The sequence below is a fragment of the Oreochromis aureus genome, linkage group 11, assembly GCF_013358895.1.
Source record: "Oreochromis aureus strain Israel breed Guangdong linkage group 11, ZZ_aureus, whole genome shotgun sequence".
NCBI classification, from domain to species: domain Eukaryota; kingdom Metazoa; phylum Chordata; class Actinopteri; order Cichliformes; family Cichlidae; genus Oreochromis; species Oreochromis aureus.
In genome coordinates, this window is record NC_052952.1 from 36971634 (window position 1) to 36999063 (window position 27430).

Consider the following 27430-nt stretch of genomic DNA (forward strand, 5'->3'; position numbering starts at 1 on the left):
AGCATTACTGTATGTGCGTTGTTGTGGAAATGTAATTAAAAACAGACACGGTCAGCTGCAATCAACACTCTTTATCATGCGCATGAGTACACGCAGCGAGGCGCTGTCATGCAGTCTCTGAAACAGTCATTGCTCTTGTTTCCTCATAGTTTTAATTTATTTTATAAGGTTTTAAATGCTTGTTTTACAATAAGTACATTTAAAGCCTCCATCAGAAATGAACAAAACAGGTTAAAGGCATGTTTTCAGCTTGTATTGAAGGCAAATATATAATTTTCTTAATGTTTTCAGAATTTCAGCCACAATAATCAACATGCTGCTGTATGAAAGTCAGACTGAAGCTGCAGCAAACGGAGCTTCTGCAGCTCCTCCTGTCGTCTCTGTGTTTCATTTGGTTCTGTGGCTGTGAGTGAGAGGTGGCTTCTGCCTCAGCTGGCTACTGTCGAGTAGATGACGGCGCCCTCGCCCACGTGCCTGAAAGAAAAAAAACACAAATTGAAAAGCGAAACAATTTTATTTTTAGTTATTGGAGCTTTTATAATCCATTCTCTTCTGCTCATTGTTATCGGGGTCGTGGGGGCCTACCCCACACCTACATGGGCAATTTAGAATGACCAGCTAACCTTACCCCACTAACTGCATGAGTGTGGACTGTGGGAGGAAGCTTCCCACAGTCTGAGGACCTGGAGAGAACCCACAAGAGTTTTCTGAAAATATGAGACAACTTGTTCTTATTTAAAGTTATCAGATTAAGTTGTTTTCTTCTGTTTACGGGGCGTAGTTAATACGTAAATGTTTGTTTTTTTGTACAAAACTCACATAAAATGTTTTTGGAACTGGATTAAATGCATTAAATACAAAGTTCACACAATTTTTATAATTTCTTTATTTATTAAGGACTGAGTTCCTTCTTTAGTGTTTCTGTCACGTCTGAAAATCTAAAACCTCTGCTGGGTGAGACCAAACAGATGTTTCCATCCCTGCAGCTGACACATCTGTCTGTCCTACCTGCTCTCCTGTTTTTTCTGTGTGAAGTGGAAGGAGGCGTAGCTGACGTCCTCCACAGCTCGGCTGGTTTCCTGTTGGTCTTCTTGTTTTTGAATGTTGCTGTAAACGTTACCAGGATGCTGAAACCACAGACAAGAGTAAAAATAGTGAAGACGACAGAAACACAGAAAGATGCCTGTTAGCGATTAACTCGTAAAGGAATCACTGATCTTCGTCTTCTTCTTTCTCCCTTCAGATGTGACCACAGCGGATCATCTGCCTCCATCTCACCCTCTCTCGTCTGTCCTGTCACAACACCTGTCTCCATCATGAATGGGAGGAACATCCTCGGTTATCCAATCAGTAACTCACCTTCAGCTCCGTCTCACCTCCAGCCGCTCTCAGCTTCCTGTAACAATATGACTGATATCACAATAAAATGTCAAAAACTACAAAGAAAAAAGGAGAACGTGTAAAAATGTGTGAGTAGCTGCTCAGAATAAAACAGGGACTCATAACTTTATGTGTTTACTGTCGTCTGGAATAAAAAAGTACTTTTGATAAATGTTTGACTCTGTAGGTCTAAAACTGTTTTGTTTGAATTATTTAAATAAAATCATTCCTGTGTAGCACAACAGGAAATCCACAGTCACAGGATTACGTCTTTACCCTGACCAAGCAGATCGAGCTGGATTTGAACCAGATTTCTTCTGATAGTCCTTCCTTCCCCCGCTGTGCTGTGGGCTTTATGTTGACACTTAAACAAGCTGCTGATATGAAACTCAGCTGTCCCCTTAAATGGCAGTTACACAGATGATTTAATGCAGATAAAATCACCTTCAGCTGCTACTGAAGTAGAACTCAGACTGATTTGTACCTTTTGATGATGAAGAGTATGAGCGCGATCACAGCCAGCAGGACAACAAACACCACACCAGGTATCAGAGTACAGCTGTTGTTACCAGCTGTAACAACAGAAATGATACATAAAGAAACTTAGAAATAAAGCTAAAGTTAAAAATATGTTCTCAATAACCTGTTTTTGTATTTATTTATATATATTTAACTTTTCATCGTCCATATAATTTATCCTGAGTGATGAGTTTGTGACCTGGATGACAGATCATGTTTCCTAATTTAGCCATCTGCTAAGTTTTTATCTGACATAATGTCACATGGTGCTTCTGACGTTTGGTTTACAGTCAGAAAAGTGTTTCAAAAGAAAAACTGCTTAAACAAGAAACCCAAACATAAATTTCTAAAAACATCAGCCTCTGCGTTTCTGTAGATGACTGTTGCATCTCTGTAGGGTGGGTGTTCTCAGTCTGGATGACGTCTATGAAATTTGAAAACTGAACAAACCTCCAGCCTCCACCTGCAGGCTGTACGGCTCAGAGACAGTCTTCATGTTCTTCTTCAGAGCACAGGTGTAGTTCCCAGAATTCTCTGCAGTCAGAGGGCTGAGATGGAGGGAGGAGCCAGTCTCTGAGAGGGCGTGGCCATCTTTGAACCAGGTGACTTCCAGTTGGTGGAAAGTGCAGACTGAAGCACAGAGCAGTGTGATGGTTTCACCTCTGCTCAACTTTTTATCATCACTGGAGCTGATTATTCTCATTTTGGTCAAATCTAAAAGGAAAGTGTTTATATTACTTCACACTTATTAATTATTAATGATGAATGATTATTTGCAGAATTAAGATTTTATGTTCTCACCATCAACTCTGACAGTCACTCCTGTCGTGTTAGTAAAATGTCCTTCAGGATGATCAGCTTCCATCCTGAAGCGAAAGGTTGCGCTGTCTCCCTGCTGAACATCTCTGATCTGTAAAGTGCAGTTTGTCTTCATGTCTCCCAGATATTGATAACGAGGATCGCTGTTTGCTGAGTTACTGTCAAACACAGACGGAACGCTGCCATGACAGATCTCATGGTTCTTACACCAGCGAACTCTGACGATCTTTAGTGGAACTTCTCTCCAACCATCATTGAAAGACTTCCGAGGTGTGAAGGTGCAGGGGAGGGTGACAGTGGATCCTCTGACAGCACAGGTAGATGTGAGAGGATAGATCACAGTTTGACCCACAGCACCTGGAAACAGAGGGTTCAAAGATAAAAACTGCTAAAGAACTATGATTTATATGAATCACGTGGAAACACACAAACTACAAGCAGTTATTAAATTATTGTATTTGCGACTGCTGCTGCATTAAATGCTGTTTTCACACACCGACACTGCAGCAGGTTAGGATTAAAACTCATGCTGAGCTCACTATGAGTTTTATATTTCAGTGCAGAACTTCAGTGGAAACCAACTGACAGCAGAGACTGACTTCTATCAAAAAAAAGGAGAGAAAACGTTTCATCCTGATTTTATCAAACAACTTTTTTATCCTGTTGATGTCAACAGGATAAAAAAGAACCAATGACTGCAATCACTGAAACCTGCTCTCTATCCACAGACAGGTGAAGCAGCATAGATGCCTTTATGTAAGTAAAAGGTTCTTCTGCCACTTTGTGAAACAGTCATTAATGCAAAACTATGTTTAATGTAACCAACTTTAGAGATGTAAAGGTGAATTACAGCACAATAACTACTTGGGCTCGTAATAAGACCCTGGCCAGAATCAGAAGACACCAAATTCGTGAGGAGGCAAAGTATTGAGCAGCAATAATGACTCAGAGACAGTGTAAACTTTTGAGTAGCCACTCTTGTATTGTTACAAAGTGTAAAAAATTAGTGTCCAATTTGTACAGGAAAAAGAAGTATAAAATAAAATAAATAGTGTGCACACTTGAACAAAATAAAAGTACTCGTTGGGGCCCTTTAAGAATTCAAGTTATGTTGACAACAGCCAACTTCAAAGGTCCTTGTGTGTGTGTGTGTGTGTGTGTGTGTGTGTATCTTCTTCATGGTGAAATGTCCTCAAAGTGGTTGCCTCGCCATCTATCACGACCGGAATCTCGTCCTGGTCCTCGGACTTTTCCTCTCCTCTCCAAAAACCTGACCTATAACCAGGTCATAAAATGTAAATTCTAATCAGTCTGTTTCAGATGCACTGTTTAAGGTTAAAATGTAAAACCAAATATTGCATCAACCTCGTATATCACATCAATCAAACAGTTCTGTTGTACAATTTTCAATTATATCAAATACGAGAACTAAACATCTAAGTTGCTCAAATATTTCTCTATTCATGTAAACATTAATTAAACAATACTTATGGTAAGTAACCATTGACATTCAAAATACAATACACCATAACAATTTCAGAATTATGTGAAAATAAGCAACAAAATACACATGTGAGTTCAGTTGAGAGGCATTAAAGCAGTGTGCTTAATTTCTCCACCCTATAGGCCTATTTGTGAGAGAGAAATGCACTAAAAATGACCCTCTAGGTTACTTTAAGCTCACAGTGAACTGACAAAAAATTAGCTTCAGAGCGGCTAAGGAACATGTTGCTCCCCGTTGCTCTGTTTCACAGAGCCGAACACACACTGTCGTAATTGCAGCAGCTCTCCGGATGAACGGTGAGTGGTTAGCCGACGTTGCTTCTCTCCTTCATCCAGCCACTCGACTCGGGACTTCCAGCAGGTAAGTATGCTGGCTTTCCTTCCTCTCAGTTCTGGGGTTTTCCTCTCTTTCGTCCCCGAGTTTCTCAGGTTGAGTAGCAGGTGCCTGCACTCCTGTTGCTGAGATGACAAAACCCGGGAGGACCACGGCCTGCGTAGGCTCTGATTGGTCGCTGAGCTAGGTGCACTCACATGGGGTGAACTGAGAGGTGCATTCAATGGTCATAGGAAATATGACAGTTTGTTGATGTGAACAGTTAAAATAAAAAGAATAAATACTCTCTCTTCTTTATCATTGGTCTAAATGTGTTGTTTTTTTCATCTGAGCTACACCAAACTCTCGTGCAGCGTCTCATGTATCACATCTGTATGAGGCGTTTATTTATTCTGAGTGTGATTTCCTGTTCGTGCTCTCCTCCAATGAAATGATCCTGACGTACACCTGCAAGGCCACAGCAGCAGACTGAACCACAATCAACAAGACACTTAGTCCGAGTCCGCAACTCAGCTGTTTAACTCCTGAACCACCTTTAGGAAAGTCCAGAGCATCAACAGTTACCTGACAGTGAAGCAACCAATCACAGGAGAGCAGAGCGACATTTCAACTGATCCAATCTAGAACAAACATTTCTTTAACCTTAATTATAAGACAAGCAGTACAAAACCTCAGAATAGTAGTTTATTATCAGAAATAATGTTACAAAATGTTTGTGTGAAAACTAAAAGTAACGTAAAAAACTTCTCCTTTTTATTTCCCCTCAGCAGCTTTAAGGTGGTTACAATGATCACATCCACCTCTAAAGCTACTCGATCACTTTATCGATCTTCTACATTCAGACTCACATATCTGATATGTGGTTTCTGCTTTTGTGGCTTTAAGCAGGATTTGGATGCAGAGCAGCAGCAGCGAGCGAGTCAAAGTAAAACTCTGAACCCTGTTTTCACTGATCGTCACTAAAACAGGATCAAAATAAGACTTCAGTCTTACCTGCCAGCAGGAACATGAAGCTCCACAGAAGGTTTTTGTCCCAAACTGCCATCCTTAGTTTCTGCTGTGGCTCTGCTGCAGTCAGAGGAGCGAGCAGAGAGTAAAGAGCTGGATGATGAAATGAGGCTTTTGAGGAAGTCTTCTCACTGATTTGTTTCTTGTTTCGAATCTGAGAAGGCCGCTTTTTTAGAGTAACTTCCCTGGAAACACATTTTCACACTTCATATGTCATCAGGCCACATCCTGAAAATGATAAATTAAAAGACCAGAACAGTTCCCACAGAAACTGAGCTTCACAAGGAAAGTTTCATATTCAATATCAGGAATATTGGCAAGATGCTGCAGAAGAAACGATGAGCGATGCACAACAGTCAGCTCATGAGAGCGAAGCAGTGATGAGTCAAAGTGATACAGCCTTGGTTACCCTGGCCCAGTACTGTTCAAGCGTTTGATTTTTTACCCACCGACAGTTCAACAGTCTCTCACTGTAAACACAAGCTGCCGTCTTTCATCGTGTGCTGTGTGAAACAACAGGATGAAGGAAACTTCCTCTGCTGCGTCTCGAGTGGTGAAACTGTGGTGTTGTTGGTTTTCAGCAGCTTCCACAATCCAATAGCTCAAATGTTGCACAAATAAATCTTCCTCAATCAGAACTCAGATTAAAATGATAAGTCAGGTGTTAGATATGGATGTTTCTCAACTCCAGACAGGAAACCATGACTGAATTATTACAATTCATTTAATTACACACCACATTTAACACAGCAACAAAGTAACTAATATTACACAGTAAATGACAAATCATTACTTTGTATTATTAATGTAAACATGAAAACTTTAATATGTTCAGTTCAGTGTTTTTACCACAAAAACCTTTGACTTACTTTTCTTCTGAAAACATGAAAACATGATGGACCGTGGCCGCTGTATCCTTTCTAACTCTCAGATTCTCATCATCTCTGTGCGAATCCTCATATTTATGCTTCAGAAATCCTAAACGCAGCATTAAAGAAGTTTCATCTGTCATTCTGAAGGTTGGGTGTAGTTAACGTGAGGCTTCAGCAGAAGGAAAAATGTCTCTCTAATTCCCTTTTAAAGTTTGAGGACACAAACAGGAGGAACAAAAACACACTCAGGCTTTCTACCAGTTAATATTTCTAACATGGTCATGTCTGAATTATTCACATTAATATAAACATGATCTGTGGTGAGAGAGTCCTCAAAGATATTTTCTTTTATTTGGAGCAAATCTTTAGTTTTCTAAATGCTTTCAGTAGTTCGGCCACAATGATCGACGAGCTGCTTCATGAAAGTCAGACTGGAGCTTCCTGCAGCTCCTCCTCTGGTCTCTGTGTTTGGTTCTGTGGTCGAGAGTGAGAAGTGACTACGGCTCAGCGTTCAACGCCATCATCCCAGACATCCTGACCAACTGGAACATCTTCAGACCCCCCAGCTCCTGGATCAGACACTTCCTCACCAACTGGCCTCAATCAGTCTAACCTCCCACCACTGTGGTCGCGTTAATCGCTGATGGAGATGAGACAGTGTACAGGGTGGAGGTAGAGAACTTGTCCCACTGGTGCTCAGAAAATAACCTGAAGCTGAACATCCTTAAAAGCAAAGAACCCATAATGGACTTCAGGAGAACAGGAAGGGTGCACAGAGGGTCATTAACACCACCCAAGAAATCACTCCCTGCCCTCTGCCCCCCTGGAGGCCATCGCCAGATCCTCCTGTCTCAGGTAAACCAGGGCCATCAGAGGGGACGCCACGCAACCCACCCACCAACTGTTCGACACCTCCAGACTCACACACACACACATGACACCCCTGCCCACGAACCCACCAATCTGAGCCATGGTCTGAGTGACCCTCATCCCACAGGACACTCACACAGACTCAGACCAGGTCCTTTCTTTGCACTGCTCTCAAACACTTTGCTCTCCATTGGCTGCCTTTCTCTTATTTTTGTCTATATTCCTCTAGACTGTAAACATCTCTTCTGTTTGCTGTTTATTCCTGCTGTCTTTACATATAATTTCGTTGTAGATGTACAATGACAAGTAAATGGTTCTTAGAAAGAGAAGGGAGGTATAATTTTAGAGGGAAGTGGAATTTAAAATTACAAAGAGTAAGAACAACATTGAAAAGGATGTCTATATCAATAGCGGGAGTTAAATTCTGGAATGAGTTAAAAGAAGAAATAAAGGTCAGTAGTGATATAAACCAGTTTAAAATAAAACTCAAAAAAGAAATTTTAAATAAGTATAAGAATGAAGAAAATGCAATTAACCCAAGACAGCAGTCAAAGTGATGTTTATTTTCTTCTGCAAATTAGCAAATCTAAATATAGTTTTAGTTGAACATGAGGAAATATTTTTTGTGATGTTATGTTCTAAGTTGAAGGCATTGTAAACGTTTTTGTTGTTCAAATGATGATGAGGATGTAAACCTGAGGGGGTTGGGCTAAATAAGTATATACTTCTGCCTACTCCTTTTCAAACAGCTGCATGGAAAGATTTTATGAAATGTTGGTGAATGTATATGTTTGAAATAAAAATGAAATGAACTGAACTGAACAATAAAGACCTATTCTATTCTATTCTATTCTATTCCTCCTGTGTGAACTGGACACAGGTGTAACTGACTGTAGTTTCCTGTTGGTCATCTTGTTCTTGAACGCTGCTGAAGACGTTATCAGGACACTGAGACCGCAGACAGACGTGAAAACAGTGAAGAGGACAGAAACACAGAAAGATGGCTGTTAGTTAGCTCTGTAAAGGAATCACTGATCTCTTCTTCTTTCTCCCAGTAGACGTCATTACAGAGGATCATCTCCATCTCACCCCACTTAGCCTACTGCATCATCTGCTTACTCTCAACAAGTCATCACATTGTAAATATATCATAAATATATCTTAATCTATCCCATTATCCTCAATAAAGGGGGTAAAGTGTATTAAACACAGTTCCTCCCATCAGTAACTCACCTTCAGCAGCTCTCTGATCCTCTGCTGCTCTCAGCCTCCTGTAACAATATGACTGATATTACAATCAAATATCAAATATGTGGATAAAGAAGGAGAACATGTAAGTTAGGGTTAAGATTATATTTACTCATAATATGCTGTGAACATATTTAACAAAATCATTATGTGTTTAAAAAAATAAAAAGTAAGAATCAGCAATAAACTGAGAAAGTGAAGTTTTCTTAACTGGAAGCCTGCGTGTTGTGTATTATTGTGTATTTCTAAGATCTGAGTATGAAAAATGATTTGATGTAAAATTGTTTTCACAGATGTGAAAACAATGTGCTTCATCATGTAAGAAACAGCAGGAAATACTGTGGTTAGGCGAAGGAGCTGTGGGAGGTTCAGGGCAGACGTTTAACCTGGTCTTTATTGTTTTGAACCTTTGAAGAATTGTACTGCAAAAACACTAGTAGGTAATATAACTCAGGTTCAGCACAGCCACCTTTAGCTGCTGCTGAAGAGGAGCACAGGCTGATTTATACCTTTCAATGATGAAGAGTACGAGCGCGATCACAGCCAGCAGGACAACAAACACCACACCAGGTATCGGAGGAAGGTTACCACCAGCTGTAAAAAACAGAAACATAACTGAAGTTTAAAACATTTACTTAATAAAATGTTTTTACATATTTATGTATGTTTAAGTCAGTTTTCATCTTCCATATAATTTATCATGAGTGATGCGTTTGTGCTGTCAGTGCAGTGACCTGAGTGACCGATCATGTTTCGATTTATTTTAGTTTTCACAGAATGTCACTGGGTGCTGCTGAGGTGGTGTTTTGCTAAAAAAACAGTAATGAAAGAATTCATCTACTCAGACATAAAGGAAAGTTACTTAAAGTTACTTGAAACATAAAAAAGAATCAAGTTTGCAGAGATTCAAATTTAATTTTCATCCCATCAAAACACTTTACATGTCTTTATAACTTTGTTTCAGTTTTGTTAAATTATACAAACTCATTTGAGGTTGCAAAAGCTTCTTTTTTCAGTTTGAAATTATGGCCAGAGATCGCTCCCACATCTCTGTAGAGTTTGTGTTCTCAGTTCAGATGATGTCTTAAAAAATGGAAAAGCTCCTGAAAACTGAACAAACCTCCAGCCTCCACCTGCAGGCTGTACGGCTCAGAGAGAGTCTTCATTTTCTTCTTCAGAGCACAAGTGTAGTTCCCAGAATCCTCTGCAGTCAGAGGGCTGAGACGGAGGGAGGAGCCAGTCTCTGAGAGGGCGTGGCCATCTTTGAACCAGGTGGCCTCCAGTTGGTGGAAAGTGCAGACTGAAGCACAGAGCAGTGTGACGGTTTCACCTCTGCTCAACTTTTTATCATCACTGGAGCCGATTATTCTCATTCTGAGTCCATCTAAAGTCAAAGTGTTCATTAGTTTCATTGAAAGCTCATTTATGTTTATTATTAATGTCAGGATATTTTTCTCTCACCATCAACTCTGACAGTCACTCCTGTCGTGTTAGTAAAATGTCCTTCAGGATGATCAGCTTCCATCCTGAAGCGAAAGGTTGCGCTGTCTCCCTGCTGAACATCTCTGATCTGTAAAGTGCAGTTTGTCTTCATGTCTCCCAGATATTGATAACGAGGATCGCTGTTTGCTGAGTTACTGTCAAACACAGACGGAACGCTGCCATGACAGAGCTCATGGTTCTTACACCAGCGAACTCTGACGATCTTTAGAGGAACTTCTTTCCCACCGTCACTGAAAGACTTCCGAGGTGTGAAGGTGCAGGGGAGGGTGACAGTGGATCCTCTGACAGCACAGGTAGACGTGAAAGGATAGATCACAGTTTGACCCACAGCGCCTGGAACAGAGGGTTCAAAGATAAAAACTGATAAAGAATTTTGATTTATATCAATTATGTGGAAACACACAAACTACAAGCAGTTATTAAATTATTGTATTTGCGACTGCTGCTGCATTAAACGCTGTTTTCACACACTGACCCTGCAGCAGGTCAGGATTAAAACTTTGTTTAGTGTCACTCGTGCTGAGCTCACTATGAGTTTTATATTTCACTGCAGAACTTCAGTGGAAACCAACCAACAGCAGAGACTGACTTCTATCAAAAAAAGAAAGAAAACTTTACAGTTATTAAAGCGAACAGCTTTATCTTAAAGCCAGCCACTGGCAGCGCCCTCTAGTGTCTGCTGTTATACTGACAGGAACAACAAAGTCAGGTACCGATGGGTTAGCAAACGTCTTGTCTTTAACCTCAAGGTCTGGGTGACTACTTTTATGTAGAAATATATCAAATTAGAACAAAGCAGAATCATACTTTAGTAAAAAAAAAAACACATGTCACATGTTTGTTTATTATTGCAGGGATGATGTAAGTAATGAAGCACGTATTTTAAACCACGCCACGATCTTTCCCTAAACCAAACCTTAACCCAGAGGTTCCCAAAGTGTGGGGCCCGCCCCCTAGGGTGGGGAGGTGGGGCGCAGAGCCATTGCAGGGGGGGGCGCGGTATGAAAAGAAAAAAAAAGCGCTTGGACACTGTGGACAGGTTTTTGACGGGGCTCCCACACAAACGCAAAGCAGGAGATGAAGCATCGCCAAATATGTTTCCAAACCAACTTCCTTCCAAGCCAAAGACTAGAAAATATGGTGAAGCATATCTTCCCTTTGGCTTCACCTGCACAAGTGCCAAGGTAGGTCTCCCCTGCAAAATTAGTTTCCCTGCAATGGAGAGAGCGCTGTGCTCTCCAAATCACGGACAAACAGTATCCCACAGCTGTTTATGTGTTTAAACCCATTTTGCACATTTTTTGAAAAATGTATTGACAGCAATGTTGAATATTATTACACGGGGAAAAAAAACAACTACACGTAAAATAATTACACCGTGACGCCTCTGCCTTTCTAAATGGAGGGACAGTAACTGCGTGTAAAACCTGCAGATAGTCAGATTAACAGTATTTTGTCTCTATCTGCTATTCTGCAATTCATCTCATGTAAACAATAACGTGGCGCACAGCGTGACGTGAAAGAGGCACATACCTTTGACGTCGCGTGACGAACTCTGTAATCCTCGTCCACACGTAGACGCAAAAAAGGAGTTTTAAATAATCTCCGTTTTCGGTGAATCGCAACGCCGTTTACGTGTTGACGAAAAGCCCAAACGCATAGAAACAGCTGAGTTTTCAAAAATACCCGTGTAGGTGTGGACGTAGCGTAAAAGAGTTAGTAGTATATTTTATTACTACCTGTAATTTATTGCCGTTTACTTGTATTTGCTTAATTGTTTACTAAATGTTTGAGGTGTGAAATAAACCGCAATGGAGCAAAATATGGGTGTGTGTGTTTGGAGGATGCGTTTGTGCGGGGGGGTTAGGTGGTGGGGGGGCGCAAACATTTTAAAGGATGCAAATAAGATGAACTGTAGAGATGAAGACAGAAACACATCTGATAAGCAGTAAGACATCACAGCAAAGCTGGCCAGAAAAAAGAGAAGAAGAAGAACGAAGTAACTCGAGTGTCCGGCCAACAACTTCCTTAAATAACTGCCTAACTGTTCACCAGGTTCCCAGCACCGATCTCAGGAAGGAGGTACGAGGAGATCAATGAGCAAATAAAAATAAAAAAAGTGCCAATAATACAATCAATGACTGCGTTCACTGAAACCTGCTATCTTCAATATTAACTGTAAAGTTTTTCTATCAAGTAAATGTGACGTCAGTCAGAAATAATGAGTCTGTTACAAAATGTTTGTGTGAAAATAACTTAAATAACTTCTCCTTTTTATTTCCCCTCAGCAGCTTTAAGGTGGTTACAATGATCACATCCACCTCTAAAGCTACTCGATCACTTTATCGATCTTCTACATTCAGACTCACATATCTGATATGTGGTTTTGTGGCTTTAAACAGGATTTGAATGCAGAGCAGCAGCAGCGAGTAAGTCAAAGTAAAACTCTGAACCCTGTTTTCACTGATCGTCACTAAAACGGGATCAAAATAAGACTTGAGTCTTACCTGCCAGCAGGAACATGAAGCTCCACAGAAGGTTTTTGTCCCAAACTGCCATCCTTAGTTTCTGCTGTGGCTCTGCTGCAGTCAGAGGAGCGAGCAGAGAGTAAAGAGCTGGATGATGGAATGAGGCTGAAGACTGAGTTGTCTCTGTGAATCTGTTGTTTCTTTTATGGTCACTTCCCTGATAGCCACATGATTCATTTAAGAAATAGAAACAGTTTGCAGAAACTCAGAGACCAAAGCACTCTGAGCTGCAGGAGGAGGGTTTCATATTCATTAGATTTGCAAGATGCAACAAAGAGAACAAGAACGTTCTGCAAAAATCTTCATATGTTGTTTTATTCAAAGTTCTCTGTTTCATCATTTACATGAAATCTCTGCTGCACGTTGAAAACAAGTGTGTACACAAAGAAAGAAGAATGTGTTTCAGAAGTTCATCGCTAACAATCTAGGAAGTGCCCCAGTCTGATGTGCAGAAGCTCCAGATGTTGGTTTCATGGGTCAGCACCAGTCGTTACAGCATGGTCAGAGTTGTAATTAACACGTTTCTCCAATGAAACGTGTTCATGTGAATACATAACATATTATTTTGATCTCTTTATTTTTTTGCATTGGCTGCATCAAAACAAATACAGATTGTTATTATCAGTAGATTTTCCCTCATCTATACCTGCACCGAGGATTCTGTACAAAGGAGCTTTTTTGTACAGATCCTATTTCAACACACAGATGTCATGGATGACGTCATCGCTGTTATTTCTTCAGTTTTATTTTCAGCCTCTCCGTCATGATTTTATTTTTACTTCTTTAGTTTCTTTTCTTTCTATATTTCTGTAAAGATTAATTCAGCAGCATTAGAAGCTCTTTAATGAAAAATACATTTTAAAGCTAAAATATGATTATTGTTGTCATGCATGAATTTTCAAATTTCCTCTTTTTAATTTTAGTTTACACGGGTTTTTTGACAAAATTCTAAACATTCTGTTTATGTTTTGTTGTTTTTGTGACAGGTTTAGTCTCAAACATGTTTCAGTCGCTGCAGGCAGTGATCGTGACTCACAGTAACACGAGTCTGTCATCATGTCCTGTCTGCTTGTTTCAGAGAAAACAGAAACTTCCTTCATCTGTTGAGAGCTAAAACTGTACCATCATCTAAAGTTTTACAACTTTATCCTACACTAAAGACATTTGTGAGTGACGATTAAACAGACGTCAGAGCAGATTAAAATATTAATGATAGTCGATGCCTCATTGCTACGGGCCATTCGATCCCTATACAGCCGTTGTAAGAGCTTGGTTCGCATTGCTGGCAATAAGTCGGACTCGTTTCCGGTGGGTGATGGGCTCCGCCAGGGCTGCCCTTTGTCACCGGTTCTGTTCATAATTTTTATGGACAGGATTTCTAGGCGCAGCCAAGTGGCGGAGGGCTTTCACTTCGGTGGCCTCAGAATCTCATCTCTGCTTTTTGCGGATGATGTGGTTCTGTTGGCTTCATCAGGTGAAGGCCTCCAGCTCGCACTGGAACGGTTCGCAGCCGAGTGTGAAGCAGCGGGAATGAGGATCAGCACCTCCAAATCTGAGGCCATGGTTCTCAGCCGGAAAAGGGTGGAGTGCCCACTCCGGGTCGGGATGAGTTCCTGCCCCAAGTGGAGGAGTTCAAGTATCTCGGGGTCTTGTTCGCGAGTGATGGGAGAAGGGAGCCGGAGATCGACAGACGGATTGGTGCTGCGGTTGCAGTGATGCGGACGCTGCACCGGGTCCGTCGTGGTGAAGAGGGAGCTGAGTGTAAAAGCGAAGCTCTCAATTTACCGGTCGATCTACGTCCCTACCCTCACCTATGGCCACGAGCTGTGGGTAGTGACCGAAAGAACGAGATCGCGGATACAAGCGGCAGAAATGAGCTTCCTCCGAAGGGTGGCTGGCCTCTCCCTTAGAGATAGGGTGAGAAGTTCGGCCATCCGGGAGGGGCTCAGAGTAGAGCCGCTGCTCCTCCACATCGAAAGGAGCCAGTTGAGGTGGTTCGGGCATCTGACAAGGATGCCTCCTGGGTGCCTCCTGGGTGAGGTGTTCCGGGCATGTCTCACCGGGAGGAGGCCCCGGGGCAGACCCAGGACGCGCTGGAGAGATTACATCTCTCGGCTGGCCTGGGAACGCCTTGGTGTTCCCCCGGATAAGCTGGAGGAGGTGGCTGGGGAGAGGGAGGTCTGGGCTTCTCTGCTTAGGCTGCTGCCCCCGCGACCCGGCCTCGGATAAAGCGGATGAAGATGGATGGATGGATGGATGATAGTCGATGTTTTCTCTTGTTTGTTTATCAAGAGGAAACAGGAACCCTCGAGAAATTTAAAGAAAATCTTTAAATTATTTTCATAACTTTTCTACAACAAACAACAACAACAAAAAACAGACTTCTGTAAAACAACAAATTAGAAATTATTATTTTTATTGCAATTAACATAGAAGAAAAATAAAAGTGATTTTAAAAAAAAAAGGTAATATGTTCATAACAAATAAAAACATTTTGGACCAAAACAGAATTTCTGACACTGAAACACAGACTGTACATAAAAGATGTCCAAAGGCCCATCATGACACCACAGGTTCATGTTTTTAAGACTCTGTCTTGGTATTTTGACTCGAGATGTGACGAGCGCGGCGGCTCTAACAGTGAAACCGAGACCACCGCAGGCTCGTACGGCTTTTGGATCATTTAAAAATAGACAAAATAATACCTGAAAATAACAGGAGAACTACTTCCTTCCTCCAAAGTCCTGCGATCAAGCTGCAAAGCTTCTGAGGAAGTCTTAATATGTTGCCAGTGCTGGTATAAAGAAGTGGACTCATACAGCTCTGGCAGCCATGACAGGGTAAAAATAAGCTGGATATTCAATTCCATTTCTGCATATGGGACGTCTGCGTGGGCGAGATACTGAACTATGAGCGACTCTGAATGTGTGTGAATGTAGACAGAAAGTGCTTTTATGAAAGGGTGAATCAGGCATGTTGTGTAAAGTGCTTTAAGTGCTCGAGTAAAGCAGAAGAACTATGGAAATGAACCCCATAAAGCAAACGCTCCTCTATCATCAGCACTTGGAAAATGAACTTCATGTTTCACTCAGCAAAGCTTCAAACTGAAGATGAGCCTTTAACTCATTGGGAAACATTTAATGAGGTTTAAGTGAAGGTTCGGCTCATTTTCTCACACATCTACTGAGGTTTTGCAGACATGTGATCACTAACCAAACGTGTGACAATCACAGAGACGATGAAGGATCAAATGAGTTGAGTGGCAGTGATACAGGCCTGGGACCAACGAGGCTTTCTAATCCTAAACTTAATCATCTGTACGGCTATAAAAGTGAATTCTGTGCAGATCGCTCGGCTCAAATCGAGCAGCATGTGGAGGACACAATGATGGTTGTGGTTCAGCAACATAAAGTTTTAGGTTTTGTTCTCAGAACAACCAGACGAGCTGATCAGAGAAAAGCAGCTCAGACTCTGAAGAGTTTAAAGTCTGCAATGTTGTATTTTTCCTCCTGCTGGTTTAATGAGCGCTGTAAGAAGAAGTGTGCTGGGTCCTTCACTCAGACTCGAGTTTCAAACCAGCTTCCAGATGACTGGGAAAATAATGGATGTGGAATAACAGAGAAAGTGTAGAGCAGATTATGGGAGCCCAGAAACAAATAATTAGATTGTGAGTTATTCCCGACATGGACAGGACAACAGCGTTCCAGTCTGGACTGAGCTGCATTCATGACTTCCTCCACCTTACAGCACACATGCTCTGCACCACAGAGCTTTTGCAGATACACCTTTGGTCCATCTCTCTGAGGTTTTTTAATAGTTCTGTATTAAAGTCAGAGTGGAGCAGCAGCTTCATTAAAGCATCAAACAGATTAACACAAACTGCCACAGCTCACAGCTTCCTGCAGCTGATTGGTGGATGGAGGGAGTGAGAGAGCTGCGATTCATCCTCGACTGGACACTGAGGAATAGACAACGTCATCGTCGGCTGCCTGAAAGCGCCTACGAAGCAAAAATCAAAAGAAAATGATTTGATGACAGATCTGAGAGTCTAAGAGGACTCACACCAAAAGCAAAACATTTTGAATCAAACAGAGTTCATGAATGCAGCACAGACAGGAAATTTATTCATTCACAGTAAAACAGAAAAGTTTTAAGTCACTTAATGAAAGCTGCGTTTTTGTGATTCATGAGCAGTAAAAGTTAAAAGAAATTAGAAAAACAAAACTCATCATTCAGCTTTTTTGGACCTACTTTTGTACTTCTGTGTTGTTTTTGTGATACTTTGTGCAGAAATGAAGTTTCTATCTTTCATCACTGTCTGTTTGTCGGAGCGGCTTCAGTGTCACAGCCACAAATCTGAGCTGTCTGTTGTTTGTGTGACGACACAAACATGAGTGTTTAAAGGTTTCCATCGCTGGGTCCTACCTGCCCTCCTGTTTCTTCTGTTTGAACTGGACGGAGGCGTAGCTGACGTCCTCCACGGCTCGGCCGGGTTCCTGCTGCTGAGCTGCCTCAGTTTGTGCAGACTTCATGATGTTGCTGTAGATGCTATCAGGATGCTGAGAATCACAGAGACCAGACGACTGAAGATCCAGAATCAAAGCAGCACACTTTCAATCGATGCACACATTTTGAACTCAAGATTGCTAAAATAATAAACTATACAGATGTCACATCACATCCTATAAGATTGATTTCATAGTAAAATCCTCCCATCACTAACTCACCTTCTGCTCCGGATCACCTCCCACAGCCCTCTGATGCTCTGCTGCTGCCAGCTTCCTGCAACAGTATCAGTATTTATGAGTATGATCACAACAGGACTGTAGAAAACAGACACAAAGACAGAAACTATTATTTTTCCATGTGATTATAATCACATATAGTAGTTAACACGAGGCAGCATAATCATTTCTAAATGTTATCACGCGGTGCTTCTGCATTTTTCTCATTTATTACAAGTACAATTTAAAGGGATTTGTTCAGATGATACTTTCCAGATTGACATAAATATAGAGCAAACACATTTTCCTTTATTATTATTTTAAAAAATAAACCTTTGATTTTTATATATTAAGGTGAATGTCTGCTGTTTACTGAGGATGAAGTGTGAAATCCACACCAACTTCACTTAATTGGGTTTGTTGCTAAAGTAAAACCACCAAAATGTAAAATACTTCAAACACTTGAGACCATCTGTTTCTGCACCTTTTGATGATGAAGATGAAGAGTACGAGCAGGATCACAGCCAGCAGGAGACCAAACACCACCCCAAGTACCAGACGAAGGACACCGTCAGCTGCTAAAACACAAACAACAGATAGAAACATGCAGTGAAAGACAAAATAAATAAGCTTCTAAAGTCTATTTATGTTTAAGTCATTTTCTCCCCATGTGACTTTTCATGAGTGACATCACTGGGTGCTGTGATTTTGGGATTTACAGATTTATGAAAGTGAACAAAGTTCTACGCATGTTTTACATGTGGTTCTTTATTGTTGAGTACAAAAACAGTTCATGTGTGCATGAAGGAGTTTTCCAGATGTAAATGTCCTAATTTTATTCTGCTGCTGATCTGGAGATTATTCGGCGTCAGGCTGACCGCTGTCGCGTGTTTGCAGTTTGATGACGTCTTAAATTTTTTAAAAAAGTTTCAGAAAACTGAACAAACCTCCAGCCTCCACCTGCAGGCTGTACGGCTCAGAGAGAGTCTTCATGTTCTTCTTCAGAGCACAGGTGTAGTTCCCAGAATCCTCTGCAGTCAGAGGGCAGAGAAGGAGGGAGGGGCCAGTCTCTGAGAGGGCGTGACCATCTTTGAACCAGGTGACTTCCAGTTGGTGGAAAGTGCAGACTGAAGCACAGAGCAGTGTGACGGTTTCACCTCTGCTCAACTTTTTATCATCACTGGAGCTGATTATTCTCATTTTGGTCAAATCTAAAATCAAAGTGTTTATATTACTTCACACTTATTAATTATTAATGATGAATGATTATTTGCAGAATTAAGATTTTATGTTCTCACCATCAACTCTGACAGTCACTCCTGTTGTGTTAGTAAAATGTCCTTCAGGATGATCAGCTTCCATCCTGAAGCGAAAGGTTGCGCTGTCTCCCTGCTGAACATCTCTGATCTGTAAAGTGCAGTTTGTCTTCATGTCTCCCAGATATTGATAACGAGGATCGCTGTTTGCTGAGTTACTGTCAAACACAGACGGAGTGCCACGATGACAGATCTCATGGTTCTTACACCAGCGGACTCTGACGATCTTTAGTGGAACTTCTCTCCAACCATCATTGAAAGACTTCCGAGGTGTGAAGGTGCAGGGGAGGGTGACAGTGGATCCTCTGACAGCACAGGTAGACGTGAGAGAATAGATCACAGTTTGACCCACAGCAGCTGTGTATGAAACATACAAAGTTGGTCAGATTAAACAAAGAATCATGGCAGGATATCTTGGTTAGTTGTTATGGTTGCACACAAACTATCAACACGACTTTTTTATGACTGGTTTCCATTAAAATTCAGATTTTACACATTGAACCTGCAGTTCCACCTTAAAACTCCTCAACCTTTAAACAGTCACTTGCTGTGATGTGATACTACGTGCAGCAGTTCACTGCAGCCCTGCAGACTCTGAAACACAGAGTGTCCTGCAATGAAGAACGGGCTGGAAACTTTCTATAGGTCATTATTGCAGCAATGATTATGTTTGTTTTTAAAGTCAGTGTTAACTGACAGCAGGCTTTAGTGGGTGCAGTGACACTGAAAGGACTGTAGAAGGAAATCAGGTCACGATGGTTTACAAAAACTCTGGACACTAAAGGATTATGTGGCTTCCCTACAGCCACAGCAGCAACATGGATGGGAAGTATATGCTGAGTTAGAATATAGCAGGATTACAGCTGGCTGTTCATGATGAGCAGGAAGCTCCTCTAACCTCATCATACTTTAGCACAATATTCCCCTGATGCAAACCAAACCTGAACCAACAAACAGCGGTCCATGTTTAGAAACCGGCTCAGCATCCACCCACGCTGCATCCTCATCATCAGAGAGAAATACGACATTCAAAGAAACCTCAGATATAATCAGTGAGAGTGTTCTGCAACAGCAAAGATGGCGATAGTTTAACTTAAAAAAGAAAATATTTTAAGTTCTTTTGTTTTTTTAAAAAAAGACTTTGACTCCTTAAATCAGATTTTAAAGTGTCTGTCTGGACTTTTTAAGGCCTTCTTCATCTCTCGTCTCCGCCTGCTTGTCTCCTCTGTAACTCTGCCTATAATGCTGCTGCTGCTGCTAACCTCAGTACACCATGCTGAAGGATTTCTCAGTCTGTCAGTGCATCCAGAGGACAGACTGAGGAGACGTTGAGGAGAAGCTAAACCAGCTTGTTTCATGGATGAACGGAGTGGCTGCAGCAATGACCACCATGAGATAAATGAGTAGTTCAGTCTAAAGATAACGTCTCAAGCTGCAAACAAGCAGCACGAGTCCAGTTTGTTTCATTCTAAATGCAAGTTCATTCAGACCTGTGTGTATTGAATTGTATTGACACCATAATGCTGTTAGTTTCTGTTAGTGCAGAAACATGTTTTATTTAATACTCATTAAAACTCATCATAAAAAGTCTTTCAGGAAAATGTCAAATTCACCAGTAGTGTTGCATCAACACTGGTTATACATCATTAAAAAATACTGTACAGTTATTTTGAGACAGCAGTACTGTAGTAAAACTGTTTATTCACCAGAAGAAGTGATGCAAGTAAGAAAAACAGGAAGTCTGCTAAAGCAGCTCAGATCAGGACTGAGCGGTGGCGGCTCGCCCAGTGCTGAGGAAAGCAGAAGTTTATTTAACCGAGATGGTCACAAATTCCCGACCTGCTGAGTTAGCTGTGGGGCTGGTTACCAGCTTTCAACATGGCGGTCACTCCAATGGTCAACTTCTGCACCCAGTTTGTGTTTTTGAAAGTTATTAAAGATGTTTGCTGTAAAATCATTCAGCCTGGAGACGTGTCAAAGGAACCATTAACAGCCCAGGATTCATGCCCAGTTTAATTAAACTTCAGTGCAGATCTACATTTAAACTCTTCATGTAATGCGTCGGCACGAGGGCGTGGGAGTGCACATCAGCCTGAAAATCCTACTCAGTGTTTTCTGCACTGTGCTTATTTATGACCGTGCACCCTGCTATTCCAAATAAATCCTGGAAAGTCTTGATGCATGCTCAATATTCCAGGTAAGGAAATCCCAAAACATGGATTCTGTTCATCTGGACGTTTTCATCCTTCTGTGACTTCTTCAGTCTCAGCTGACTGCAGGTTTCCAACCTTATACATAATGACTGACACTGGCACCGCTGACGAACTATGGGCTGTGTGGGTCCGTTTCATGGTCACTGATATGCATGACTATTGATCAACAGCGATTTATCAGTTATCCTGGAAACGCAGCTGAAGCACCCGACAGCAAAGTCGCATTAAACAGGCAACTTAGGCCGAGCCCACCTCACCTGTGTAACAGCTGCACCAGCTGTCAGCAACAGCAATAAGCTTTTATTTACAGAGCTTATTTATACAACTGACAGCACAACAGGGAAGAAGGAAAAGAGAAGTAATGAGAACAGAGCTCTACGGGTTTTTATATCACTGCTCCAATAATACTGCAGTAAAAGTACTCTGTTGAAGTAAATGTGGGTTTAAAATTTCCGTCACTAACAGACAGAAATAATCCGTCTGTTCTAAAATACTCGTGTTTTAATAAAAACTCATTTAGAAAGCCTTCTCCTTTCGTTTCCCCTCCAGCAGCTTTGAGCTCTTTGAAACGATCGTTAAACCTCCCTGTGTGATAATATCAGCTTGTTTCACATCGTCATTAAGTCTACGTGACTCAAATCATTTTAGTCTTCTACTCTCAGATTTAATATGTTGGTAGATTTGGAAACAGCAGACAGAGCAGCAGTGAGTGAAAGCACAACTTCACAGATCCGTCATTCACAAGAATAAAAACATCATTTCAGTCTTACCTGCCAGCAGGAACACGAAGCTCCACAGAATCATTTCACCATAAACTGCCATGTTCAGGTTTCTGATGAGCGTCTCTGGGTTTCGTCTGTGATCAGAGGAGTGGGCAGAGAGTGAAGCTGATCACTGTGAATTATGATGTCTTATTTTTGTTTTGAGGAACTCTTCTCACTGACTTGGCTCTGTTAGTCTGGCCAGCCCCACTCCTTTTGGAGTTACTTCCTTTCACATTTTATATGTGATCAGGCCTGAAATCATTCATGTAAAGAAAAAGCAAAAATGAGAAAATAAAATCAGTTTATCACAAACAGACTGAAAGATTCTCAACAAGACGAAGTTTGGTTTTTAATCACAGAAACACAAGAAAGTTGTCAGTCTGGAAAAAATGAAGCACAGCTTTGAAAATGAAAAGTTCTGCAAGGTTTTTTCTTCCTCTTTTCTATTTCAGAAGCACAATGACATATTGCAACAGAGGACAGAGAGTTTTCACAATCATGAGCTCCGGAGAGCAAATATAGATCGTTATCTGCTCAGTCTGGCAGAGAAAAGGTTTCAGACTGACACAAGTGCAGAGTAAAGGACAGACGGTATAGATGGGTTTTAACCCAGAGGACGGCAGAGGGTTAATCCAGACATGACTTTCATGACAGAGAAACATCTGGATGGACGCTGAAACGTGAAGATGAAGCTATATTTATGAATCTATTCCCCTTGTTATGGATATGGTCCATATCAGATGCATCTACAGTTCAGCTCTCTGAGGTTTTTCAGTGGTTCAGCTAAAACTGACCGTCACAAAAAGCTGCAACTTCAACAAAGCAGCAAACGGATCGGCTCGATCTGCGGCTTCTCCTGTGGTCGCTGCATTTACTTCGGCTTCTGTGAGTCTGAGTAAGAAGTGGCTTCAGCTTCGACTGGCTACTGAAGAGCTGACCACAGCAACGTCAGCTTCCTCCACCGAAGAAAGGAAAAGTCATAAAATGGACTAAAACTGTAAATGAATGCATCAGAGGACATCCACTCAGCACTCAGTCAGGATAGATCACACACACAAGCACAAAATGTTAAGGTACACAGATGTGGAGCTGAAACATCTGTCCGTCCTACCCGTCCCTGTCCTCCTGTGTCTGTTGTTTGGTATGGACGGTGGTGCTGATGTCTCCCACAGCTCGGCTGCTTTCACATTGGTGACCTTTGTGTTGGGCGTTGCTGTGAATCTTATCAGCAAGCTGAAGACTGCAGACAGAAATAAAAACACTGAACGCTCTTCAGCAGTTTACTCTTTGCAGGGTTGCTCTGCATCCTGTATTTTGCTCATTTTTAGTGAACACAAAGACACATTTTTGCTTTTCCTGTTCATCATTAGGACAACAAACTCCTCCAGAATCCTCAACATTTTTAAATTCGTATATCCTGTATTTGTATCATTGTTGTGCCTCATCGTTAAATCTAAATGATGCTAAGAATAAATGTATTTATTTTGTGGGTTTAATGTGTGAAGTCATCTTACAGGAACTGTTTTCTCGCTGACCTGGTTCTCCAAAATTGCTCAGAAACTTTTCTTTTTTTGGTACTTCCCCTGAAAACAGCCTTTCACACTCGCATCAGCCCACATCCTCAAGGTGAGAAATTAGAAAAAAGACACAGTTTTTTGAAACTTTGAGATGAAGAATAAACTGAGCTGCATCCTGCTGGTGCAGTTTCATCAGCACGAATGTTTCATGCTAAAAAAATTCCATATTTACAAAATGATGCAACAAGAACGAGAGCGCTGCTCAGGGATGGATTTCAGTATTTATCCTTCTCCCTCTGAGCGAGCACGTCAACGACACAACAATGTTAGAGCACTAACAAAGTGAAAGACTCAGAATAACCAGGAAAATACTACTGACAGCAGAGAGAGGATACAGTACAGAGTACAGTGTAGAGTACAGAAGGACTCCAGAGAGTTAGAGTAGTGTCACAAACGGGAGACGTGCACACCAGTGTTAGTGAAGAATTATTTATTTAAATTACACAAACATAACAAGAGAAAAAACTCAAATTTACAGTAACCACAGTCGGTGGATGCACAAAATCATGAGAAGAGGCAAATGTAGACAAAGCAAAGCGTGGACACAAACTCAATATTAACTGTAAGCGAGCCGTTTATTATGGCTGATGGAGAAAAACAAAGAGAACCGAGACAAAAATAAACAATAACCTAAACTGGAAAAAGTAAAAATAAACATGAAAAACCCTAAACATGAAACTTGGCATGGATACACCCGGAAAATGGAGACATGACGCTAAAGACAACAGACGACCCAACACTGAAAGAGGAAGACAGAGGACTTAAATACAGCAGGTCCAGTTAGCATCAGCTCAAGGGTCGTCAGGTCCTGCACAGATCAACTGTGTGGAGTGATGGAGCGCATCTTCAACCTGAGGCTGGGGAGAGTCCCACAGCTCTGGAAAACCTCCTGTCTTGTACCAGTGCCAAAGACTCCACGTCCCAAGGACCTCAACAGCTACAGGCCGGTGGCTCTGACATCTCACCGGATGAAGACCCTGGACCGGCTGGTCCTGGGCCAGCTTCAGCCCCTGATGAGCTCATCACCGGACCCACTTCAGTTTGCCTACCAGCCTGGCATTGGAGCGGATGATGCCGTCATTCACCTCCTACATCGTTCCCTCGCTCACCTGGCGACTGCTGGGAGCACTGTGAGAATCATGTTCTTTGATTTCCTGAAGGACAAGCTGGAAAACACAGGAGTCACCTCACTACCTGGATTTTGGACTACCTCACTGACCGACCACAGTATGTGAGGACTCAGGGCTGTGTGTCGGACAGGGTCGTCTGCAGTACGGGGGCCCCACAGGGAACGGTTCTGGCTCCGTTCCTCTTCACCATCTACACTGCAGACTTCTCCCACAACTCCACCCAGTGCTTCCTGCAGAAGTTCTCTGATGACTCTGCAATAGTCGGCCTCATCACTGATGGGGACGACAAGGAGTACAGAGGACTGACTCAAGACTTTGTGGACTGGTGCCAGCTGAACTACCTCCAGATCAAGACCAGTGAAACCAAGGAGCTGGTGGTAGACTTCCACAGGCACAAGCATCCTCCACTGCAGCCACTAAAGCGCCAAGGTATGGACATTGAGGCTGTGGACAGCTACAGGTACCTTGGTGTTCATCTGAACAACCAACTGGACTGGACTCATAACTCAGACGCCCTCTACAGGAAAGGGCAGAGCAGGCTGTACCTGCTGCGGAGACTCAGGTCGTTTGGAGTAGAGGGCCCACTCCTGAAGACCTTCTATGACTCTGTGGTGGCCTCAGCCATCTTTTACGGTGTGGTCTGCTGGGGCGGCAACATCTCTGCTGGGGACAGGAAGAGACTGAACAGGCTGATCCGAAGGGCCAGCTCTATTCTAGGATGCCCTCTGGACCCAGTGGAGGTGGTGAGTGACAGGAGAATGGTGGCAGAGCTGTCATCCCTGTTGGACAACATCTCCCACCCCATGCATGAGACTCTGACAGCACTGAGCAGCTCCTTCAGTGGCTGCGGCACCCACGGTGTGGGACGGAGAGATTTCGCAGGTCTTTCCTTCCTACTGCTGTCAGACTCCGCAACACGGTGTCTGCAGAGGACCGCACACGTGCAGACAGACACACACATCGTTCAAAATGTCTCTGTCAGGGGCGGATCTAGAAGGGTGGCATGGGGTGGCAAGTGCCACCCTAAAATGATCTCTTGCCACCCCAAGTGCCACCCTAGTTTTGCATATGACAGTGTTGTTTATTAAAATAAGATAGCATTAACACCATGGGAATTTCAGATTTCACACAGGTGGTTGGTTGTTGTTGGATTTGTATTGTGATTTTCATTTATGCTTAGAAAGATCTACTTATATATGCTTAGAGTTTTATAATTAGTTGTAGATTGGTAGAGGTTTGATCCTTAATAGTCTGCAAACTTTGTGTGCATTCCAGAGCACTCTGGGAGCATGGGAGAGGTCGTACCTTGTCTTATTGTTTTATGGTAGGGTAAATGTATCTATGTCTGTTTTACTCTAAGTGCCTTTTGTTTAGATGAACTGCTGGACTTCCAGACCAGCAGGTTTAGGGAAGTCTTTATGGGGTCACACTCTGACCCCACACACACATGCTTACACAACGCACAGGCAAGGTACTCTTTGTGTGTATGTATACATCATATGTTAATGACCCTATGCATATTCATGTAACCACAATAAAAGATCAGTGTTACGGGGGAGCGGACGAGAGCAACTGGGGTCAAGCGAAGGAACGGCGTTTGTCCAGTTCTCTCCCGTGCACCGAAACATAAAGAACGTTGCCTACTCGTGTCTTGCTTGCTGTGTAATTACATTGTCTTCAACGTTCCAGCAAATAGGTTTAAACTACAAACCTATCAGTTGTTACACTCTGGAAATGGAAGGAAGGTGAGTGTTATTAACCCTCTGTGGTCCACGGACACGCTGCACCTCCAAATCACATGACTGATTTAAGCTGACACAGCAACAAGCTGCAGCCACGCTGAGTCTTTCAGCACGTGTTGAAAGTATACACCGGGTTTTACATTTTAATTACAGGCCAGTAAATCCAGAGTTATGATAAAAAATATATATAAGCCACGCTTTTTTCTAAATACTGTCGTCACGTTTTTAAAGCGTTTTCTAAGGACAGCGCGAAAACAGTAAAGAAAGGAAAAAAAGCCACCTCTTTCCTATCGGTGGGAAAATGTACCATGTTGACCTTTTTTTTTTTAAAGTCACGTGGGATTCGGTTGTTTAGGAAGACGGGAAAGTTTTGGGAATGACGGTAATGCCAGTGAGACAGAGCAAGCGAGTGAGAGAGAGAGAGAGAGAGAGAGAGAGAGTTGTTAGATGTGGGAGATTTGTATCGTTAGTGTGTTGTCTTGTGTAGTTGTTCTGTTGTGTAGTCGTTGTTTTGTTCTGTGTGTCAGTGAGGGGACTGATGAATGTCACAAAGGTACACCTCCTGTCATCAGGCCTGCAGGTTTGTCCCTGTGCTGCTCTCCTCTGTCTTTTGGTGGACTAACAACTTTTTTTTACTGGCACACATCATTTGTGGGGCATCTTATTGCGACAGCTGATTGTTCTCTCATTTTAGTTTTAGTAATATTTTTAAATGGTTGTACAAAGTAAAAAAACAGCAGGTGTATTGGCTGCATTTTTAGATAAATAGTTAATATGTTTACAAAATGTACAATTTATATTTGCATTTCAAGTTATAAAAATAATTCATGTCTGGGTTATTTTTGACAGTAAAAAAAAATACTACCAGGATTTTAAGTTCTTTGTGTGATTTCAGATCAGTAATATTAATACAGTATGTCAATGAAAAAACAACTAAATTCAGACACGTGAGGTTGAGCTGAAAAGAAAGACACCAAACAAGAGAAAAAAAATAAAATGAAACAATTTGAGGGTGAAATACAAACGTAAACTCAAAAGGAGTCAAAAATGTCCGGTTGTATTTCAGACCTCAGAGGGTTAATCCAACAAATCATGAAAAATTAGGTTAAAATTTTTGTTCATGACAGTGCAGATTTCTGACATTTTGTGTAATTTAAGCTGTAACAATGTGACTGTTTTCTAACAAAGTGTGAAACTTGATTTAGACTTGTGTTTGTAAATGAACCGCCACATGTTGTGTAGCTTTATTGGGCTACATATTTATTTATTATACAGGCTATACAGTACATAACATCCAAACTCACATGTTTTATGTAACTAAAGTGTTTAATTATGTGGGCTACAGACAATAATTAAGTTATAGACTATATTTATATGAAA

General features: G+C 41.7%; 3 protein-coding genes across 5 annotated transcripts; all 3 read right to left on the reverse strand.

Annotated features, from left to right (window-relative positions):
* Positions 1-75: 75 nt before the first annotated feature.
* Positions 76-5654, reverse strand: LOC120442707 (sialic acid-binding Ig-like lectin 10). Of its 2 annotated transcripts, XM_039619788.1 has the most exons (7): positions 5549-5654; positions 2701-3075; positions 2350-2613; positions 1865-1952; positions 1360-1396; positions 1009-1127; positions 76-474 (listed from the first exon to the last, which is right to left on the reverse strand). In XM_039619788.1, the coding sequence occupies exons 1-7, from the start codon at positions 5598-5600 to the stop codon at positions 429-431; spliced, it is 981 nt and encodes a 326-aa protein (XP_039475722.1). In that variant the 5' UTR covers positions 5601-5654; the 3' UTR covers positions 76-428. The 2 variants fall into 2 exon arrangements, 1 of the variants encoding a protein (XP_039475722.1); XR_005614882.1 differs by lacking the exons at positions 76-474; positions 1009-1127; positions 1360-1396; ... (1 more) ...; positions 2350-2613; positions 5549-5654 and adding an exon at positions 3215-4708 and having other exon boundaries at positions 2981-3075.
* Positions 5655-7386: 1732 nt separating this feature from the next.
* LOC116325509 (sialic acid-binding Ig-like lectin 10) lies at positions 7387-12695 on the reverse strand. The gene is made up of 6 exons (XM_031746422.2): positions 12564-12695; positions 10015-10389; positions 9674-9937; positions 9063-9147; positions 8539-8576; positions 7387-8253 (listed from the first exon to the last, which is right to left on the reverse strand). The coding sequence occupies exons 1-6, from the start codon at positions 12613-12615 to the stop codon at positions 8246-8248; spliced, it is 822 nt and encodes a 273-aa protein (XP_031602282.1). The 5' UTR covers positions 12616-12695; the 3' UTR covers positions 7387-8245.
* A 2312-nt stretch (positions 12696-15007) lies between these two features.
* Positions 15008-22552, reverse strand: LOC116325536 (advanced glycosylation end product-specific receptor-like). Of its 2 annotated transcripts, none has more exons than XM_039619185.1 (8): positions 22396-22552; positions 21608-21853; positions 18607-18981; positions 18256-18519; positions 17793-17883; positions 17312-17366; positions 17010-17143; positions 15008-16583 (listed from the first exon to the last, which is right to left on the reverse strand). In XM_039619185.1, the coding sequence occupies exons 2-8, from the start codon at positions 21657-21659 to the stop codon at positions 16526-16528; spliced, it is 1029 nt and encodes a 342-aa protein (XP_039475119.1). In that variant the 5' UTR covers positions 21660-21853; positions 22396-22552; the 3' UTR covers positions 15008-16525. The 2 variants fall into 2 exon arrangements, with proteins under 2 accessions (XP_039475119.1, XP_031602328.1); XM_031746468.2 differs by having other exon boundaries at positions 17793-17886.
* Positions 22553-27430: the final 4878 nt, after the last annotated feature.

Bases quoted from the DNA above. Each gene is read 5' to 3' on its own strand.
- LOC116325509 (XM_031746422.2), bottom strand. From the start codon at position 12,615: ATGGCAGTTTGGGACAAAAACCTTCTGTGGAGCTTCATGTTCCTGCTG. The intron at 10,390-12,563 runs GTAAGACTCAAG...CCTCTGTTCCAG, and splicing joins CTTCATGTTCCTGCTGGCAG to GCGCTGTGGGTCAAACTGTG. The intron at 9,938-10,014 runs GTGAGAGAAAAA...CTTTGACTTTAG, and splicing joins AGTGACTGTCAGAGTTGATG to ATGGACTCAGAATGAGAATA.
- LOC120442707 (XM_039619788.1), bottom strand. From the start codon at position 5,600: ATGGCAGTTTGGGACAAAAACCTTCTGTGGAGCTTCATGTTCCTGCTG. The intron at 3,076-5,548 runs GTAAGACTGAAG...CTCTGTTTCCAG, and splicing joins CTTCATGTTCCTGCTGGCAG to GTGCTGTGGGTCAAACTGTG. The intron at 1,397-1,864 runs GTACAAATCAGT...ATATTGTTACAG, and splicing joins ATACTCTTCATCATCAAAAG to GAAGCTGAGAGCGGCTGGAG.
- LOC116325536 (XM_031746468.2), bottom strand. From the start codon at position 21,659: ATGGCAGTTTATGGTGAAATGATTCTGTGGAGCTTCGTGTTCCTGCTG. The intron at 18,982-21,607 runs GTAAGACTGAAA...TTTCATACACAG, and splicing joins CTTCGTGTTCCTGCTGGCAG to CTGCTGTGGGTCAAACTGTG. The intron at 17,367-17,792 runs GTGCAGAAACAG...ATACTGTTGCAG, and splicing joins TTCATCTTCATCATCAAAAG to GAAGCTGGCAGCAGCAGAGC.